The sequence below is a fragment of the Cyprinodon tularosa genome, unplaced genomic scaffold, assembly GCF_016077235.1.
Source record: "Cyprinodon tularosa strain WSP-4 unplaced genomic scaffold, ASM1607723v1 ctg442, whole genome shotgun sequence".
In the NCBI taxonomy this organism is placed as follows: domain Eukaryota; kingdom Metazoa; phylum Chordata; class Actinopteri; order Cyprinodontiformes; family Cyprinodontidae; genus Cyprinodon; species Cyprinodon tularosa.
The window spans coordinates 381,164-399,918 of NW_024039166.1; the positions used below are offsets into that span (position 1 = coordinate 381,164).

General features: G+C 37.8%; 2 protein-coding genes across 2 annotated transcripts in view; both read right to left on the reverse strand.

The window, feature by feature from the left end:
- The window catches only part of creb3l2 (cAMP responsive element binding protein 3-like 2), a 30,200-nt gene extending 18,894 nt beyond the window's left edge, over window positions 1-11,306 (reverse strand). Inside the window, exon 1 of the mRNA XM_038300223.1 lies at window positions 10,779-11,306. Within this exon, the coding sequence (XP_038156151.1) occupies window positions 10,779-10,877 (99 nt within the window). The 5' untranslated portion in view covers window positions 10,878-11,306. The remainder of the gene's footprint in view (window positions 1-10,778) is intronic.
- Window positions 11,307-13,021: 1,715 nt separating this feature from the next.
- ssbp1 (single-stranded DNA binding protein 1) lies at window positions 13,022-18,081 on the reverse strand. Its single transcript, XM_038300194.1, has 7 exons — window positions 17,972-18,081; window positions 15,826-15,898; window positions 14,625-14,682; window positions 14,379-14,519; window positions 13,828-13,915; window positions 13,573-13,661; window positions 13,022-13,486 (listed from the first exon to the last, which is right to left on the reverse strand). Exons 2-7 carry the CDS (start codon window positions 15,847-15,849, stop codon window positions 13,443-13,445), a joined length of 444 nt encoding a protein of 147 aa, XP_038156122.1. The 5' UTR covers window positions 15,850-15,898; window positions 17,972-18,081; the 3' UTR covers window positions 13,022-13,442.
- Window positions 18,082-18,755: the final 674 nt, after the last annotated feature.

Consider the following 18,755-nt stretch of genomic DNA (forward strand, 5'->3'; position numbering starts at 1 on the left):
CGTCTCCCTCGGTGTTCTGGAGCCTGTTGATTAATCGTGATTAATCAATTATTGAAATAATCGTAGACTAATTTAGTTATTAAATAATCGTTAACTGGAGTATAGACTGTAAAACATGCCTTTAGCTGACAGAGCAACAAACTTAGAGTAGTAATTATATCAAAATTGTAAAAAAAAAAACATTTTGCATTAAATCCTTTTAAATATGCTCCATCTAGAACTTCTCAAGTGTTAAAGTTTAAGTTTCACCTGGTTTAATTTAGTAAGGAATCTTTGTTAAGGAAACTTTGGCTATAGATTATTAATTGATTAATTAAAAAAAATTATCGACAGATTATTTGATTTGCTAAATAATCATTAGGATTAATCCAATGCGTACCATCAGCTCATTTTCGTATTGTGCAAGCAGATATTTATCCAGGTCGCAAAAAATGATTTACTCACGGTACTGAAAGCACTTATTTTTATCCTTAAATCATTAAAGAATCTTAAACTTAATCTTATAAAACGATTAAACAACCTTTCTGAGATAATTGGAAGCGTTTTACATTTTATCCATTAAATTTCTTGTCCGACGTCATCATTAGACGTGTTCAGAGCAGTGTGGCAAAAATTTTGCACAGTATTTATCTGCTTTTAAGTTGTTTCTTTCTTTAGAGTATGCTCCATATATCATAAATGTACGATGAAAGGCATTCATCAAACTCAAAATTACCACATTTATTTAAAAATCCAAAGGAAGTAGAGAAGGCTGTAACTTTTGGGACAGACCGAGTGATAAAACAGATGGAAACGCTTTTATTCTCTCAGAAACTAAATTGTTATCCTTTTACCGGTACATATTGTAGTTTGGTAAATGTATTATTTTTAGGGAGGGAGAAACTTTATTTCGGTCTCTTTTTAATAAGCACAACCCAGATGTATTTCAGGTTGCGTAAAAGAGGCGATGGGACGGATCGGGTGGCGACAGCGTTAAAGCGGAGCTCAGACTGTCGTAAAGAGGTGCTCTGGGTCACATGACTCATTAGGTGACAAATACGACCCTCTTAATTTACATTGCAAATCCATATGTTACATGCTGAATATTCACCTGAAAAATCATTTAATACATCTTAAATTAAGGTTATATACATGTTTGAGCCCTTGCCTCGCAACGCTGCCAGTTCTGTTAGCTCTACGCCTGCTGAAGACACAGACGTCCATCCCCATGAAAACTCGGGACGGAACTTAATGGGAAAGGAAATGATTCTTATTTCAACTGTTGCGTATATTAGCTGCGACATATGAATCAAGATGCTATGACCGAAAAAATTTGATTGACAGATGAGAGTTGATATATTGATGGCTGAATTTAGGTGTTCAGGCTGACGTATAACTAACTGGTCTGCATAAGATAACGGAAAAAAAAAACAAACTCAGATTTTAAGAAAGGATTTTTTTTAAATAGAAATTTTCTAACTTTTGTGTACATTTATATACATGTTTAAGCCAGAATGATTTGACTTTTAAATATGACTTTTCCTACGTCTTTTACCTGAAGATCATGACACCAGTTATGATGTCACTAAGCCAAGATTTTAATACTAATAGTTATTTTAAAAAGAGGAACAATTTAGACATCTGGAAAAGCAGAAAGAATCCTCCAGAGGAAACATCCAGACCAAGTCTGTTTAGTTTTAAAGGAAGTTATTCAGATTAGCTTAGAAATGTATTAGCCTACTTCCTTTCCTTTCATTAATGCCAGCTTGACAGTTTTTGGAACGGGATGCAAAAGTGACGACAAAATCAGAAAAACGATGAGCACCCCTTTTTCTCCAGTTTACGGGATAAACATGCCAGAAATGTTCCAACTTTGGATGCAATAAATGAATTTGTGGATCACATTAGGATCACTGCTGTGCCATTAAAACAGGCTGCAAAAAAAACTCATTTTTTAGTAAACTGAATCCAAAGAGCCGACCCCCGAGGAGCTAAACAGGGGTTCTGTCCCCACCCTGTAACCTTCATCACATCTGGCAGCCATAAATCAGGCAACATTATGGTCAGCTCACACTCATATGTTATTACACAAACCTCTGCTGAAGGCTGACATCGGTCAAAGCTGAAGGATTTCGATGCTTAAAGCGCCACAAAGGCAATTCAATGTCAGGTGAAGAGCAGATGCAAGAAAATGAGGAATGAATTCGCAAAGAAGAGGCATTGCTGTCATTGATAATAATAAAAAAAGAGACTTAAGCTCAAATACATGAAGTCTGGAACCAAAACGGCTCCTTGAAGAAGACTTTTAGCATAAAAAACAGACCAAAATCAGATTGAATTAGGCAAAAAGATAAATTCAGTCAGAAAATGAAGCTAAAAAAAAAGGGTTCCTCATGGGTAAGAGGAGACAAGCTAATTAGCAACGTGGGGCTATCTTCTACAAACATTGAGCTTCTTAAGGCAAATGGTTGCAAGGATTACACACGTCTTAACATTAAAAGAAAAACTGATGAAGTCATGGGTCGCTGAGGAAGAAGAGGGAAGCGGAGCAGCCAGATGTTTTAGGAATTTTGGACACGAGCCGACTCGCCCTGGTTCACCCTGCAGAGAGACGGATGAAGGAAAGAAGGAGGAGGGAAGGAAAGACGAAGCCTGGAGGTTTAAAAAAAAGAAGAAGTTTGGGCCTTAAACTGGTTTGGAGTTAACACTTTCAGCTACTGGGAGAGTCATGAGCTTTTAAAAAAAAACCCATCAAAGCCAAGGTTTTATGCAGGTCACGCTGTGCAGAAGGAAGCTTACAGGCTTTGAAGTTTAACCCCTGAAACGCTGAGGCTCGTGTAAAAAAGTTTACCAAAATCGTGATAAAAAAATGTCTTAATGTAGAAAAAACAGGGACGGTCGGATGGTTTAAAACCGCTTCCAGGCTTGCATAAAAGCTGGGTGTGTAAAATCTAACCAGAAATTAAACCCACACCCTTCAAACCACACACAGTGAATCAAATGACAGGGGGGGGCAGCGATCCATAGAAAAAGAAGGAGAAAACACACAGAAAAAGAGATAAATTTAGCTCTGCCTCAGAGAATAGAGTCTCCTCTGGATTTTCCGTAATGATCCCTTACACACTGATTACTACCTTCGCATCGCTTCCAAACGGTCGCCTGTCTGCAGGAAGATGGAGCCTGGGTTCAGTTTCAAAGCTCAGATGAAAAGTTGCATCAGATATGAAGGATAAAAAAAAGTCTGCACCATCTGTCCACACATTTAGGACCAGGTTTAAAGCTCGGCCCAAAGGCAAACAGGAACACTGACATCAAACTGACTAAATCTGTTTTAACTATTGGGAAGGAAGATAAGACAAACAGAGATTCACCATTTTTTTTAGGGGAATTTTTCATAAAATAATAAATACAATTTTATTGAGAAATGTGGGATTTATTGAGTGATTTATTGGGCTTTACTGGGGAAATCAAGTTCTCCAGGGATGTTTTGATGTTCTTCATCTGAGCCCAGCCTCTTCCCTCCCTCTCCTGGGTTACTGGGAACATTAAGTTTTTCTTCAGAAAAGCCATTATAAACAAATCTATTTTTTTGTTCTAGTGCAGGGTTTCCAAAGAAGTCTATTCATTTATTTCTAAAGAAATTAGGATATTTTCAACTAAGCTTTACAGAGACAGACAGTCATGAACCCCAAAATAATACAAAACAAGGGTTAGGGTTAGGTTATAAGCAAAAATAGTTTGTCCAAACTTTTGTATAAAATAAAAAAGTTATTTTTATTCAAAATAAATTGATTTATTATGATATTTGATATAAATCCTCTATAATGTCTCCAGATCCTCATTATTTATTGTCATTTTATCGCCATGAAATCCTGAAATCACCCAAATCAATCCAAAATTTGCCCAAACTGTTACCAAAAAACTAACATTTAACTAGATCCAGGACTCAAGTTTAATATTCAGATTGTTTTACAACAATTTTTAACATTATATGATCATTGCTTTCAAATGTAGAGACCAAAACTAACTAAATTTAAGAGTTTTTATAGGAAAAGTGTAAAAAATGCATTATTATAATATGAAGCAGATCAAATTTTTTGAGTTTGAATATTATTATACGTTTTCTGCTTCATTTACTTACAGATAAGTTCTTTAAAAATGCTATAATCTGTAATAAAAGGGAGAGAACAGTGTGACTCCTGCTGCAGATAAACAAGAGTGACCTTGAGATTTGCATACAGTGAAAAGTAAAACTGAAAAGTGATTTTCAGGACTGATAATCTCTTGTTGAAAACGTTTATCTGGTTGTTTTGTTTGTATGGAAGTGGTGCATTGGAACAACCGGATAGTCCGGCACCACTCCTGCTGTAATTACACACACACACACATAAGAGGTGAGGCTCTAAAAAGCCGAGGATAAAGGTGAATCTGGTAAAGGTTGGTCGAGAATGTCGAATTGGAATGTGAAACACCTGAAAGGTGTGTGCAGAAACGTCCCTTAAAGGATCAAATCGCTGCACGCTGACGCCCATGTTGAGGCGCACACACATGGACCATTCACACAGAGGCAGCACAGGGTCACCTGTGAGCAGGATGCCCTGCCCCGACGGAGAACAGGCTCTCCTCTGTGAGCACATGGTGTGCATTTGTGTCCCGATCCGAGGTTACTGTCAAGATGTCACAGCTGTCATCTACAGTCTATCATTGAAAGTTGTTCTAAGAGATACAGAGGACTTCTCTCCAAGACTTGCAGTTATGTAACCGCTCTCATATTTGTCCTGGAGCGAGCTGAGCAAATACACCCTTTTCTCTACGTGTCAATCCAATAAAAGTATGTGAGTGCAGGAGGTTCATGGTGAGCTGCAGACAAAACCAAGCTTTAAACCCTGGAATTTAAACCAAATCTACTGAACATTTCTGAATGACAAAGCAGCTGTCATGTATCTATTATTATAATAATAAGGTCTTCTTTCTATAAAAGTCTGAAAGATGAGACATCAGAGACCTGAACAAAGCCTCTTGCTTACCTTTTATGAAACAAAGCTCAGAACAAAAGACTAAAGTGTTTAGAGAATTGATTCTGTTCACTTCTTCCATCTAAATATGTCAATGTGGGTTTTATCAGGCTCAACGGCTAAAAAACGGGTCTGAAATTTAAGGAGAGTTTCCTGTTTGCAGGTCCTATCTGGGTTTCAAATAAATATTAGGATTATTAAGTTTATTGTGAAGCGATTCTAGGAAGCAAATGGATCCCACTGTTTTCCACAGTTTTCCTGATTTAGATTTTCTCATCTTCTTTAAAGATGGAAAATGATTTAAAATCAGTGAGTTTCCTGCACCTTTGGACCCCAAATGCAAATTTTAGGCAGACAGTAGAACGCAGGTATGATCCATGTAAGTTTCAGCATTTTTCACTCCTTTATCTCACTAATTTATGAAGTCTATTAATGCTAACTGTGCTGCAAAACCCTTTTTGGACCCATAAAAGCTCAAACCGTCTTCCCTATAGATTAACTTGGTAAATAAGGGTGTAAATCACATCCATCATAGCGATTCGATTCAGTATCGATTTCCTGACTCAAAGATTCGATTATTTTCGATACTCAAGAATACATCATCTTCGTTTTCCTCTGCCACGTCTGTCTTGCCTACTGTTTACGCAACTGCGTACGGAAAGAGGGTAGTGGCTAAAGGAAGCTAACCTGACTCCGCCAGATGGATTTGCTCCGCATATCCATCTGGAAACCTTCCGTTTAAGTAATTTTGGGAAGGGGCGAAAATACTGGTTAGCTGATTGGCCTATGTTGGTGATAGACGGGCCAAATAAACCAATCAGATCCGCGAAGCATATGATGTAACAGAGCGACGATGAAGAGGAGCCAATTGATAGATCAAAACCGAAACCAGTCGGGAGAAGAGCAAAAACATCTTTTCCTCTGAGAAAAGCCTCCAGAGCAGTGTTTTGCTCTTCTTTCAGTGAAGAAATACAGTGTAATTCCGATAAAAATTGCTCGATAGCCACGCTAACACTAGTTTCATCGGCTTCTCATTGCGTCACACCTCAACCCGCCTCAAAGCCAACGCTGATTGGACGTTCATTTGGTGAACGGCTCCAAATTTTCTTCAACGGAGAGTCTCCAGACTGATTAGCGAGTGAAATCTTGAAAGCTCGCGAGATCAGGATGGTCTCACGAGGCTAAAAGGAAGCCAGGTAGGAGATAAATAGGTTTAGCGCCACCGCAGCACGGGAGTCAGAATTACGTCCAGGAGCAAGTGGATAAAAATAGACCGGAGGAAAAAAAAAAAAAATATGAATCAATACTTTTGCAGACGTGTCGATGCATCCGATCGTCTGCTGTTGGATTGATGCATCGATACAAAACGATTATTATTTATAGCCCTTATCGTAAATAAGCGGTCAGGAGCCACATAATGTTCCTTGGAACCGCTGCAATCTAACTAATGAACAATAATAACAAATACCAACCTAAGGCCCCGTCCACACGAAGCTGAACCCTGGCCTAAACGCACAAATTTTTCACCAAACCAGCCTCTCATCCACACGAAGCCGGCGTTTCGGGGGTCTGTAAACGATCTTTTTTTTATTCAGCCTTCAGAGTGGGAAGATTTCGAAACGCCATTTTCGCGTTTCCATCTTTACGCTCTAACCGCATATTTTTTTTTACACGCATGCGTCATAGCGTCGCCTCTAAACACGCATGCGCGACCAGTATCACAACAACAATGGCGCCGTTGCTGCTAATGCTACTCACCCTGCTGTCGGGCTTACAACAGAATCTTCTTCTTCTGGAATATCTCCAGGAAGAACAGAGCAATATCGACGACATAGTTCAGCACCTGAATTTGACTTAACCACGAAAATGGACCCGCAGGGCAACCATGTATAAATATTAGTGCGCATGCCCAACATTTCGTCGCTTATTTTTGCTTTGGCACCACAGCGCCACTTACAGGCCTGGCATACATTTTGCAGCGTTTTCATGCATTCGTGTGGACGAGCACATTTATTTTACGTCTCCGTCTTTACAGCAAACGTTTTGGAAAATATCAGCGTTTCGTGTTCGTTTTGACTTCGTGTGGACGGGGCCTTAGAAGCCTTGGTAGTTTTTATGAAGGATATTTGAATCGAATTTTCGCAGGCTAAAAGAACTAGAAATATGTTTTTAGAGCTATTTTCTTTTAATTTGCACGAGAACTATGTTTTTTATTATCATCATGTTATTTTAAATCGAATACTGAAGAAAATTCATGCTTCATCTTTATGAATGGTTTTGTTTTTAATCGTTTTAAACACTAAAAATGCGAATAAACGGTTGTTTTAGACGGCAAAAGACTTCCTAATGCAGGTATTTAACAAAAATTATTGAAAAGTCAGGGCGAGATTGCTCTTTGGATATAAAAGGTTGCAGACCCCTTTTCTCACTTTTAGGAGAACCATATGGAAATGTTGGATTCATTTTGGTCCCACATTTTCAAAGACGGTTGGCTAAAATATAATCTGGAGACACTTCTATCTGTGAGCCATCTTTCAGTTCATTTTCTGACCATATGGGCCCCACATGTAGACATTAACCGGCTTATACTCACATCTAGCAGCCATATTTGTTTTAAATTTATTAAGAGTTATGATAGATTCCACTGAAATAGATGGCATGATTCCAGTGTGTTATCCTTACCTATAAAAGCTACATTTATGCTCATTGTTGCGGATGTTTTCCCAGATTCAATCAGAAGACAAACGCGTCACAAGCTGGCGATACCTGTTGTGATTCAACAAAAGAATGCGGCCCAAAGCTGCACATGAAAGACCAAATAACGCCTCCATATTGTAAAACCTGAACAACCTGATGGTCTAAGAGGCATCCTGCGCAGCGGCGACTGGATCAACGTTTAAACTACTGAGAAATGTCGCCGCTGACGTCGCTGCTGGTTCAGGTTCACGCTGCTGTGAGGAATCCTGTCTCGACTCCCCCACCCCTGCGCCGGGGAGAGGGGGAAATAAGGAGCCGGGCCACCACCGGGGGAGGAACAAAGACCTCAGTCTGCTCCTCAGGCTGCCTCACATTCAAACACTACAGTCTTGTTGCCTCCATACAAACACAAACTGTTGATGTTACTCTATATATAGAGAACCCATAATGCTCGTCTATACAGCACCACCCACCCATGAATTACTTTTCAACAGTAAGAGAACTTTTACTGTTAAAGTCACTAAAACTGACTTTAAAAGCGTCGGAAAGTTGAAAACGCACACAATATCTATAAATAAAACTGACCAAGTTTGAATTATACGGCCAAAACTAACACTTTTGAAAGAAAGGAAATTTAATTTGCATTCAAGAGGAATCCAGCAGTCCAGCGTTTGGTGAAAACAGCTGGAACATCATCGTCTCTGTTAAAGGGAACCCACTTTCCCACAAACTGGACACAACTGATATTTTCAACCAACAGGGTGAGAGTTAATCTAAAGGCTTTAAAATGTAAAGAAAAAGCTGATTATAAAGCATGGTGGTGGCAGCATCATGCTGTGAGGCTGCTCAGGCAGGTGATGGTTATCATAAAAAGCAACTACCTCTAAATTCTTGTATAGAAAGCTGGAGAGCTGCATGTTTAGACATGGATGAATATCTAAGTAGCGTCACTTATTTAGAAATTTAGCAATTTGATTCATAATGATTGAGTCATTTTCTTTTAAAAGTCCACCTTATGGATAGATGATGAACACAGCTTCTAGTTAAAACAGGCCTGTCGCTGAAAGCAGCTCAGGCTCGTTATCTTGCAGCCGTTCCTTTGGTCTTATTTGGGGAAAGCTCCCGCAGGTCTCTGTGGCCTCAGGTTAAAGCAGCCCAAAAAAAAAGAAGAAAAAACTTTAACAGCAACAAGTTTTCACCCGTCTGAGGGAAGCAAACGCGTGCCTCATATGGAGACAATAAGCTGCTCTCAGGAAAGCAAACCTTCATTAGGCATAAGTAAAAGATCTAGAAGGAAGACATGTTTGGGGAAAGTGAGAATAATCAGCGATGTCCTCGGATGGGATGGAAAAACCAGTCAGCGGGAGTCTGAGGCTGACTCAGCCTCCTCGGTGTCTGATTTCCGTCTTTGGCCAGCTGTTCTTACACTTTGAGAAACCCTCCACACACACAAAGCTCCTCCGTTCTCTCCTTCTGGCCCACAGGAGAAAAACTGCTGGAAGACTGACTTCCAGTTATATAACCGTGCACCTTTAAATGCAGAGCTCAGCTTACAGACAGGAGGAACCGTCCTTATCTCCTCGTTTATTCTGCCCTCTAATGATATCAGCTGTTCATAAAACCTGAACATGAGGAGATACAAAAAAATAGATAGGAACCAAGTTTAAAAAAAAGAAAAAGGGCTGGACTTTTAGGTGCATAAAATAAAAACTACGTAGAATTACCTAGAAATTTTATATATTTATCATTTTTAAATTATGGATATTAGTAGAACAAATATAATCCACAGTAATGCTATATTTGCTGCCCAGATAATTAAGATTTTTATCCTTGAACTGCTTGCAAACCAAAATTATTTCCTATTATTTAACATGATTGAAAAATGTTGAACAATAGGAATCAAATATACCAAAAAAGTTATTTATAAAGAGAAATTACTCGCTTTGGTGTCCCATTTAGGTAAATAGCTGAGAACTTGAAATGGTGTAATGATGTGGAGTATTTCTTTGCTCACTAAGGGAAAAATAAGATTAGAAATAAAAGCAGGAACTAATCTCCTTAGAGATATCCAACTTTGGCACATCTGATTTTCATTGATTCCTATTTTAATTCCACAGATTCTGTTTAAATCAATCATAAAGCAATTTTGAATACATAAAATAAATTATTATATCTGTAGATCTTGCTTATATGCTTGATCAAAGAAATAATATATAAATAAATACAGTTATCAGTTAATTTTAAAGATAAACCTCTGTAAAATGTAGCATGCTTTAGCATTCAGTCCCAGCTTTGCTCTGCTCAAGTTCAACCTCAGTCTGCAGCATCATACAGCTTTTCCTCCACGGTTGCTTTTTCTCAATTTTCCCATCAATTTTGACCAGTATCCCTGCCCAGGCAAGTATCCCCACTGCATGATGCTGCCTTCACCTTGCTTTCCTGCTGAGATGCTTCAACATAATGACTAGCGTTTGATTTCTGAAATATGTTGCACCTTGTATGGAGACCAGAAAAGTTTTGGTTCTCCTCAGCTCCTGCAGAGTTATAAAGTGCTTCTTTACTTCTTTAAAAAGATTCATCCTCTCCTTTCTGCTTTTTAACTTAATCGACAGGTTACTTCTGACTGCATTTGATGTCATTTTTTGGCTGCCAGAAGTAATGGGGCTGTATACAAATAATAAGAAAAAAACGCCTAATTAAGTTATAGTAAAAATGTGTGAAAACTGTTTGTTGACATTTTGTGTCCAATTGCTTTTTCCCATTTTAAGCTTCTTTCACTCTATGGATAAACATGACAGTTAAATGCTCAAATTATCCCCATGCTTTTAAATGCAAACCAACAAAAAGCAATTAAATTAGACAAGAACTACTTATTATTATGTGTATATGAGCATTAGATAGTTGAAGAAGTGAAAACTTCTGCAGCAGAAACCTGTTGCACCCTGGACCCCAAGGCTCAGAGTTGCAGATGGAGAGCAGGGCATCATGATTCCCTCCTCATCAAAGTGAGAAGCTGCAGCCAATCAGCACCCTCCCTCCCCCTCCCATTTGATCTATAGTGATCTATAGCTTTGATCGATGACTTACATTGGTGTAAAGCACAGAGTCCAGCTCCCCGGCCTCAGATAGCTCGCTCAGGTTCCTGTCCCAATGGAGCAGCGACTCGCTGCTGTCCAGGATCTCCATGCTTTCTTTCCTGCTTTTTTTCCCCCTATCTAGCTTCCACAGCAGAGCTTAAAGTTTTAAAAACTCAAAAAGTATAGAAAAAGAACGAAAAAAGTTGTTAACAAGTTGTGTGATTCAGCAAAATGAAGTGAGCGCTGGTTTGTGCAGCAGCTGTTGTCTCAGGGTTCGGCTTCAGGCGGAGGAATGTTGTTATTGTTTGGGCTCATCTCCTGTCCGCTTCCAGATCCACTCAGCGTTTCCAGCCTGCTAGATTTTCCCTTTTCTTTTCCTACCGATTTTACCCAGACGCAGGAATGTGTGGGCGGAGACAAGGAGTCTGGCACCGGAAGTGGAGGAAAAACGCGAAGATTTAAGGAAAAAAAGGTTAAAAATCTATACAAAGCCTACGTATGTCCAACAGACTGAAACCGAGCAGTTTAAACAGCAAATAAATGCTTTCATATGAATATAAACTATACCCTGAATCAGCTTTTCCAGCTGTTTGTGACGCACTTTGAAATTGTCTTGCTGTAGCAAAGTTGAGCTTCCTGTTAGACCTTTCAAAGTAAAACAAACAAGAATATCAGCTACAAAAATATTTTTAATACGTTTCTAATGCACTTTCAAATTAAAATTATTTTTAATTTTATATAAATTAACATCCTTTTGTTTAAACTACAGCACTGTATATATTTACATATTTTACTTTTCCTTTACTGACATCAAACTAGACTATTCATATTCTGGTCAGTTAGAATAATCAGAATATTTTTTTCAAGGGTCCATTATTCAGCATTAATTCAATAAATAATAAAAATACATTTTATATATTAAATGTACTTTAATATACATGGTATAAAATAAGTACTTTTATTTACTAACGTAATGTATTTCTCTCATTTCCGTTCTGGTATTAGTCTGTTGGAGCTTTACCAATCCAAGTAACTCCACAGGTTTCCTTCTGCAGACACCCCGCCCACCATCACCATCTAACCAATCAGATGGCTCCTTTGTTTTTCGGCACCTTTCATAGCACAATCCTGGCCGCCTATTGGTTTAAATGACAAGTAGCCCAGACAATAATAAGATGCCTTTAAATCCCTTCAACCAATAACTAAAAGCCAAGCCAACCTTGCTGTTAAGGCCGCCCCTGACTGATGAAAGTATGTTTTACTTATCAGGAAATAATTATGTACCAAACTGGTTTTTCCAATTGAAAAAATTAAAAATCAGAAATATATTTTTCTTTTATATATCAAACATTTTTCTCCATATTAAATCACACGCATTGTATCTCATAACTGATGTCAGAGAATAATAAACTCAAAACAAGCACTAATACTAATCATTATAAAGAAATAAACAAGTAGATGGAAAATACCCAGTCAGCTCAGGAAGGAAGTGACAGCGATGTAACTGAAAGTGTGACAGAGCATATTGAGCAAAAAATGAACCTATTGCCTGTTTAAATTCAGTTACAAACAGGAAAAACAAAACACTGCAGCAATGAAACTGACCCTGAAGGCATTTCCTTTAAATTTGCCTCTGAAATGTTTCAGTCGGCTACACTGTTCTCTGCAGAGATGACCTGCAACCATGCGTCTCCAACGAGATTAAAGAGCCGATTTTTAAGCTTGAGGTCAAACTGAGAAGAAACAGCTTTTCCAGAGGTCAAAAAGTTGCCTCTGCACATTCTTAAGCATATAGGTCCTAAATGTTATGGTAAAAACATCAAAGAGGAAAGACTGAAGGGGAACACTCCTCATTTGTTCTTAATATTCAGCTCGGATGCTTCCGATGTCAGATTTAGGAGCGACTTAACCTAAGGAATGTGACAGTTGCAGCCCATGGTGGTTCTTGAAGCTTTGATTCCTTCTGCCTTGTGAATCACCTTTAAAACAAATTCTGTTGGGAATTTGTTTGGATGCAGCATTCAGTAAATACTTTGTCTTTTTAGCTAACTCTCCTTGCAGAAAGTCAACATGAATGTTTGCATATTTTTGTGATTCTACAGCATAAACAGTGAATTCAGACCAGTCGTGCTTTTCATATGAAAAGTATGAGCTTTCCCAGCTTGTGGATGGATGCTCCTGTATCTTTGTAATTTGTGTGTTTAAAATAACAGTTAAAATTGTTTCAATATTTAAAATTTAAAAGAAAACATATAAATCAAATACTGTTCTTTAATACAAACAAATATTGCTCCAAACGAATCGTTCAGCTTTTTAAACCGAAGAAAACTTTGAAGCAGCTTAGATGGATTAACAAACAGCCCACAGGCAACCGTTTGTAAAGTGAAAACCTTAAAAGTAAAACACAACAGCCCGTGTTTATTTACAGCTTTAAACTGCTGCTATGTACATATAGAACAATCAAACGTGTTGTTGACCAATCTTCTTTCTTCTCCTCTTTAACGCCTTCATTTCCACCAGCAGAGGGCCCAACAGTCCAATATGATCACTTCTAAAGCCCCTCTTCATACTAAAAAGTTATTTAACTTTGTTTGTACTTAAGTCTTATTTTGGTACGAGGAAGAAAAGTAAAACTAGAAGTTGTCCCGTAGTTGGATGCAAGAAGGAGAGTCGCTCAGGTTCGGTCTCTGATGTTGTCACTCAGGAAAACAATGTTGTCTAAGAAAAAACAAACAGGACATTTGAGTTGTTTGTAAAAGAGGTTAGCATGAACATTTAGTGGTTTTACTTTTATATTTAAATACCTGCGATGATGGTGGTGGCCTGACGTCTGACTTGGTTTTTGTCTACATATTCTCCATAGTCCAGCTTTCCCTCCACCAGAATCCTGGACCTGGTAGAGATAATCCACGACAAACAAATTCCCAAACAGATTAATATGTAATCTGGCTCTGATTGGTCAACCAGAATGTGAAAAATAGGGTCACAGGTGGGGGCGTAGCTCCAGCATTCACTGAAGAGAGGGGAAATAGCTCCCATTTAGTCAATCATGTCCGTACCCTTTCTTGACGTACTGGTATGCGACGTCCCTCAGACCCGGTTTGAACACTGAGACGCGGTGCCACGTCGTCTTCTGGCTGACATCACCTGGAGACAAACAGTATCTACATGAAACATTTGTATTGGGAACATGAGCTGAACCTCATAGGACACGACCATGTCTCTGACATTCACAAAGGCAGATTTAGAATAAAAAAAAAAATTATCTTGTCACGTCAAGCTCAGAAGCCGCTTGCTTTTATCATTTCTAATGAGGGTGATGAATAAAGCACTAAACTGCAGTTCAACACACCAACAAGATGCTCTGGATAAAAAGCAGCTGTTAGACTAAAGCTGCTGTCGTCTGTCATGAGTTTAAGCACTTTGCTGACCCCTAGGGGCTAAAATTATTACTGCACAAAAAAGAACCAAGTTACAATAGAATTAGGGATATGCACCAAAGGTTTTCTAAAACCTTAAACATTAGAAAACAGATATTAGAAAGCTTTTCGAAAAAAAAACAAAAAACAAAAGGAAATATAAACATATATGAGAATTATTTATTTTCTACCTGTTGAGCTTGTCTCTCCGTCCCCCGAGCGCCACATCTCATTTGTCGCCAGTGAGAAGATGGTGACGGGGTTCCGGCCCTCCACTTGTCTCATCACAGGGTCCTGTCCGACTCGCCCCAGCAGCTGCACTCGGTTTATCGCTGCAATCAGGGTTATATTTAATGCTTCAAATCAGTTCTATTCAGTTTATTTGTGTTTCTTTTAATGTTATTGCTATTTGAACCAAGATTTTATCTTCATCTTACATCTCTCCAGAATGAGGTTTGCGTCTGTGCTCCTGTTTCTCACCAGCTGCCGGAACATCTGTAGGAAATTAGACAGAAATGTTTCACTTCTTTTTCATTTGTGAATAATATGAGATAACACATGGACATGGTTTTAGACCCTATAATTAATTAATTGCAACCAAAACCAACATGTATCCTTTCATCAGATGAGCTGTTTCCTAACAGTGGGACGTCAGCGCCCCCTGCTGGTTTGCAGGGAACTCAAAGCATTTTTATTAAGTGAAAAAATATTAAATCTATTATCATGTTTCATTAAATAATATATATTGTAAGGTGTGGTGATCTAATTTGGCTAACCTTCACTACCGTAAGATTAAAAAAAAATCGAACTAGAAGCAAACCTAGTATGTTTTTTCTGTGTTGTTTGGAACTTTAATGACAACATGTGAAAGCACCGATCCCTCTGGAGTTTCTGTCTTCAGCTCACAGCTTGAGCAGCGAGCTCTCAGCAGCTATCACTTCTGAAAGCGGTGAGCAGACAAACCCTGTTGGACTCCTGGATGAGGGACAAAGCGAGTACCCAGTCCTTTCCGCAAAAGCTGTTCACCTTCTGTTGCTTTTTACAATAACATATCTATGCGGGAAAGGTGACTCATCTCTCGTCTTGATTGAATGTAAACAAAGAAGCAGAAAAGACCTAAAAGATGATCTCAGACTAAAGCCGTCCTTTATTTAGCCGGACAGTTAAAACTCAGAAAAGCACGGCCATCTCATTAGTATCATATGAATGAAAATATTTATTCCTGATTATGCTTGTACCAAGCCTCTAATATTGTTCTTACAGTTGTCAATAACCCAAATTAAAACAATTACTAATAATCTGTTTACTGAAGTTGTTTTTTTCCCCACAGAGCAGTTGAGCAGTGCATTTATAAATGAATCTTAGAGCAAGGATTAACCTGCTTGGTTTTAATCTACAACAATATACAACATGTATACTTCAAACATGAGATGCATGGCTGTGGAAGCAAAAACATCTTGTGCAGGATCCAAATTATAAGCAGCTGCTTCGCCACTGCAAACTATTTTCTAGAGAAAAGGCGTGTTTTGTTGTATGACATAATGATGGTCGTTGCAGATCAAACCTAAGTTTAAGGTACTTATAAGAGGAAAAACATTTGACAACCAGTATATCAGAATAAAGAAGGCTTAATCTCACCTGCACTGAAGCACTGCGCAACATTTTGTTTGTCCAGCAAACAAACTTAATTCAAGACAAAACTTTTTCCAGCCTGAAAAAGAAAAAAAAAACAAGTGTTTTTTTGTTTGTTCTTCTTTTTAATGCGAATGGTAAAGCTTTTTGAATTAATAGCATTTGCTCCATTTGTTCGTAAACTTGAGGTTTTTGTGTATTTATCTGAACAAGACCACACGAATGAAAGGTTGATATTAAAAAAGGAAACAACAGAGCAAAGCAAGTCAGCATTTTCGCAGCGGAGATGTAAAAATAAAGGGGAAAAGTCCAAAATCAAATCTTAAAAAAATGCAAAACTATATTGGATACCAAGGTGAATAAGGCTACATCCAGCAGACGATATTTATGTCTGTTGATCGCACCTAGCTCAAAAATGCTTTTCATGGGTGGACCTTTGAAGTATATTGCTTTATTGTTTTTTCTTTGGCATAGTTCATGACTGGCAGCTTTAAACAAAATTTCTACAGTTTCTAAGCAGTGTCTGACGTTTCCAGACATCAACTGTCCAAGTTTCCAATCCATTCTAGTCTGTTTTTAAAGTATAAATAAAAATGTCCTTTATACATCTACAGCAGATTTTATGACAGTTATTGGGCTGCTAAAAAACAGAAACTGATTAGGACAAATTCATATATGGAGGAGAGGATTTAAGAGGGGAAAAAGACAGATGGGTCAGTGAATGGAGCAAAGCAAAGAAGGAAGGATAGGTTGTGAGTAGGGCTGGGTAAAAAAATCGATTCCTTTACATTTTTGCAAATTCGATGTCTAGGGAATGAGATCAATTAGTTTTATAGTGACGCGTGTGACGTTCACATTCAAATGAGCAGGAAAGATGCATTCAAGATGACTTCAAGACAGACAGCTGCAAATATAGCCGATAGGTTGACTGCAGACATTAACAAATGAGGGCTGACCAGCAAACACCCTGTAGTTGTTACAGACAACGCTGCAAATATGGTTTGTGCATTGGAGATAATGCAGCTCACAAATGTCCGCTGTTTCACGTCTGCTTGCTTGAGTGAGGCTTCACTTTTTCACGTTTCACAAACAAGTTTGTACTTTTGAGACAGTTTTGTTCACATCTCAAGTTTAAACTTTCTGATTTACAAGTTTGCACTTTGTGTTTAATGTGACAGGAAAAAATAAAATACATGAGTATTTTCAAACACAGTTGAACCACTTTCATTATTGTAAAAACAGATTGAATCGAGATTAATCGATTTAAAACTTTATGAATCAAAATCGAATCTATTCAGGACTTTGGGGGAAATACCCAGCCCTAATGGTGAGCAATATGACAGATACAAACAGATCAAAAACAGATGAACAAATAAATGGACAGAGGCAAAAATAGTTAGATGTACACAGACTGACATTGAGAGGAATAGATAAACATAGATATATAAATGCATCGATCTGTTGACCAATAGTTCAGGGTACAAACTGATAGATGAAGGGATGGAAAGACATTTAAAGAAGTGGGTGGATGGAGAAACAGATGGATGGGTTACCAGCAAAGAGGGGAATTAAGGTGTGCCTGATGCGTTCATGGACGTATGGATGAGCAGAAAAAAAACAACAGGTAGATTCCTAGACAAACTTTTATAGTATTGTATAAATTCCAAGAAAATTCCAAGAATTCCAGAAATAGGTTTCGTCTGCAGTGTTTTATCTACTCATTCTGAACTGGGAGAATTAACATTTTCAAGAAAATTAGAAAATTAAAATAGCAGACAGTAAAATATGGCAACAATTATTTCAAACAAATTACTAGATGAGAGCAGAGTAGATATGGCAAGAGGCTTTATAAAAAAATCTGTTTGCTGTAATTAAGTTACATAAACTTAAAATGCGTTTATGTAGGTCAAAGATGGAAATAAAGAGACCAAACTGGCAGTTTTAGGTAAGCATCTGTGGTAGAAGCGTGGACGCTACGTCAAAGCACGACTTTCCAAGGTAAACTGGACCCCCAGAAAGTCTCCCGCCACTGGATTCAGGCGGATCAAAACTTCAACATACTGGAGAAGAATGGTCGGGTTCTTGTTTTTTAAATATAGACAGTTAACTATGAGATGTGTGTATGTAAACTGCGTAATAAAACACAACTTACAAGAGAAATGCCCCGATAGAAACTCCTCAGTTGCAGCACTTCGGAAAATGATTCGCTAACCTCACGCTGCTTCCGGTCCGACTTATGAATATGTTCGACTGAAACTATACAGATGTCTAAATAGTACCGCTTTGGAGTCCATAAAACGGTTAGATAAACCTAAAACACGGAAAGCAGCGTTTAAGCAAAAAAAAAAAAAAAAAAAAAAAAAATGTTTACTAAAATACAATCTTTACTTATTTTTTACCATTTAAAATAAAATAATTTCGTTGTTTTTTTATGTGAAATACTATGTTTTTGGCAATTTTATTTTAACTCCCGAACATAACGTATTAAATACAGAATACCTCCTTTCCTTTTCTTTAAAACTTTCACTTTTATTTTTGCCAGTTGAGAATAGAGAAAGAAAAAAAACAAAAAACAAATGATACCTGTTTTGGTATGACATATAATTCATTTTAAGTTCCTTTTACTCCAATAACCAAATTAAATGTTGCCTAATTGATTACTGAATAATTTCTGTGATTTTCTCAGAAGTTTGTAACAGAACAAACAAAATGATAAAGAGAACACAACAGTCAGATTTATTATAGATAATGTTATCAATAATTCACAAAATAATGTCATAGCTTTATGGTATCATATAAACATTAAAAGTATTGTTGCACCGATGCCATTCTTTTGCTCTGTGCAGTATCGGCCAATACCGATACCATCTGTTTGAAATTGATGTGTGTGTACATATATATAAAGAACTGCAGATACCACCATTTTAGGGCAGTAT

What these genes read in the sequence shown, in the direction of transcription:
- ssbp1 (XM_038300194.1), bottom strand. Translation starts at nt 15,849, where the DNA reads ATGTTGCGCAGTGCTTCAGTGCAG. An exon ending in CGGAGAGACAAGCTCAACAG is followed by an intron (nt 13,916 to 14,378) that starts GTAGAAAATAAA and finishes GTTTGTCTCCAG; the next exon opens with GTGATGTCAGCCAGAAGACG. An exon ending in TACCAGTACGTCAAGAAAGG is followed by an intron (nt 13,662 to 13,827) that starts GTACGGACATGA and finishes TATCTCTACCAG; the next exon opens with GTCCAGGATTCTGGTGGAGG.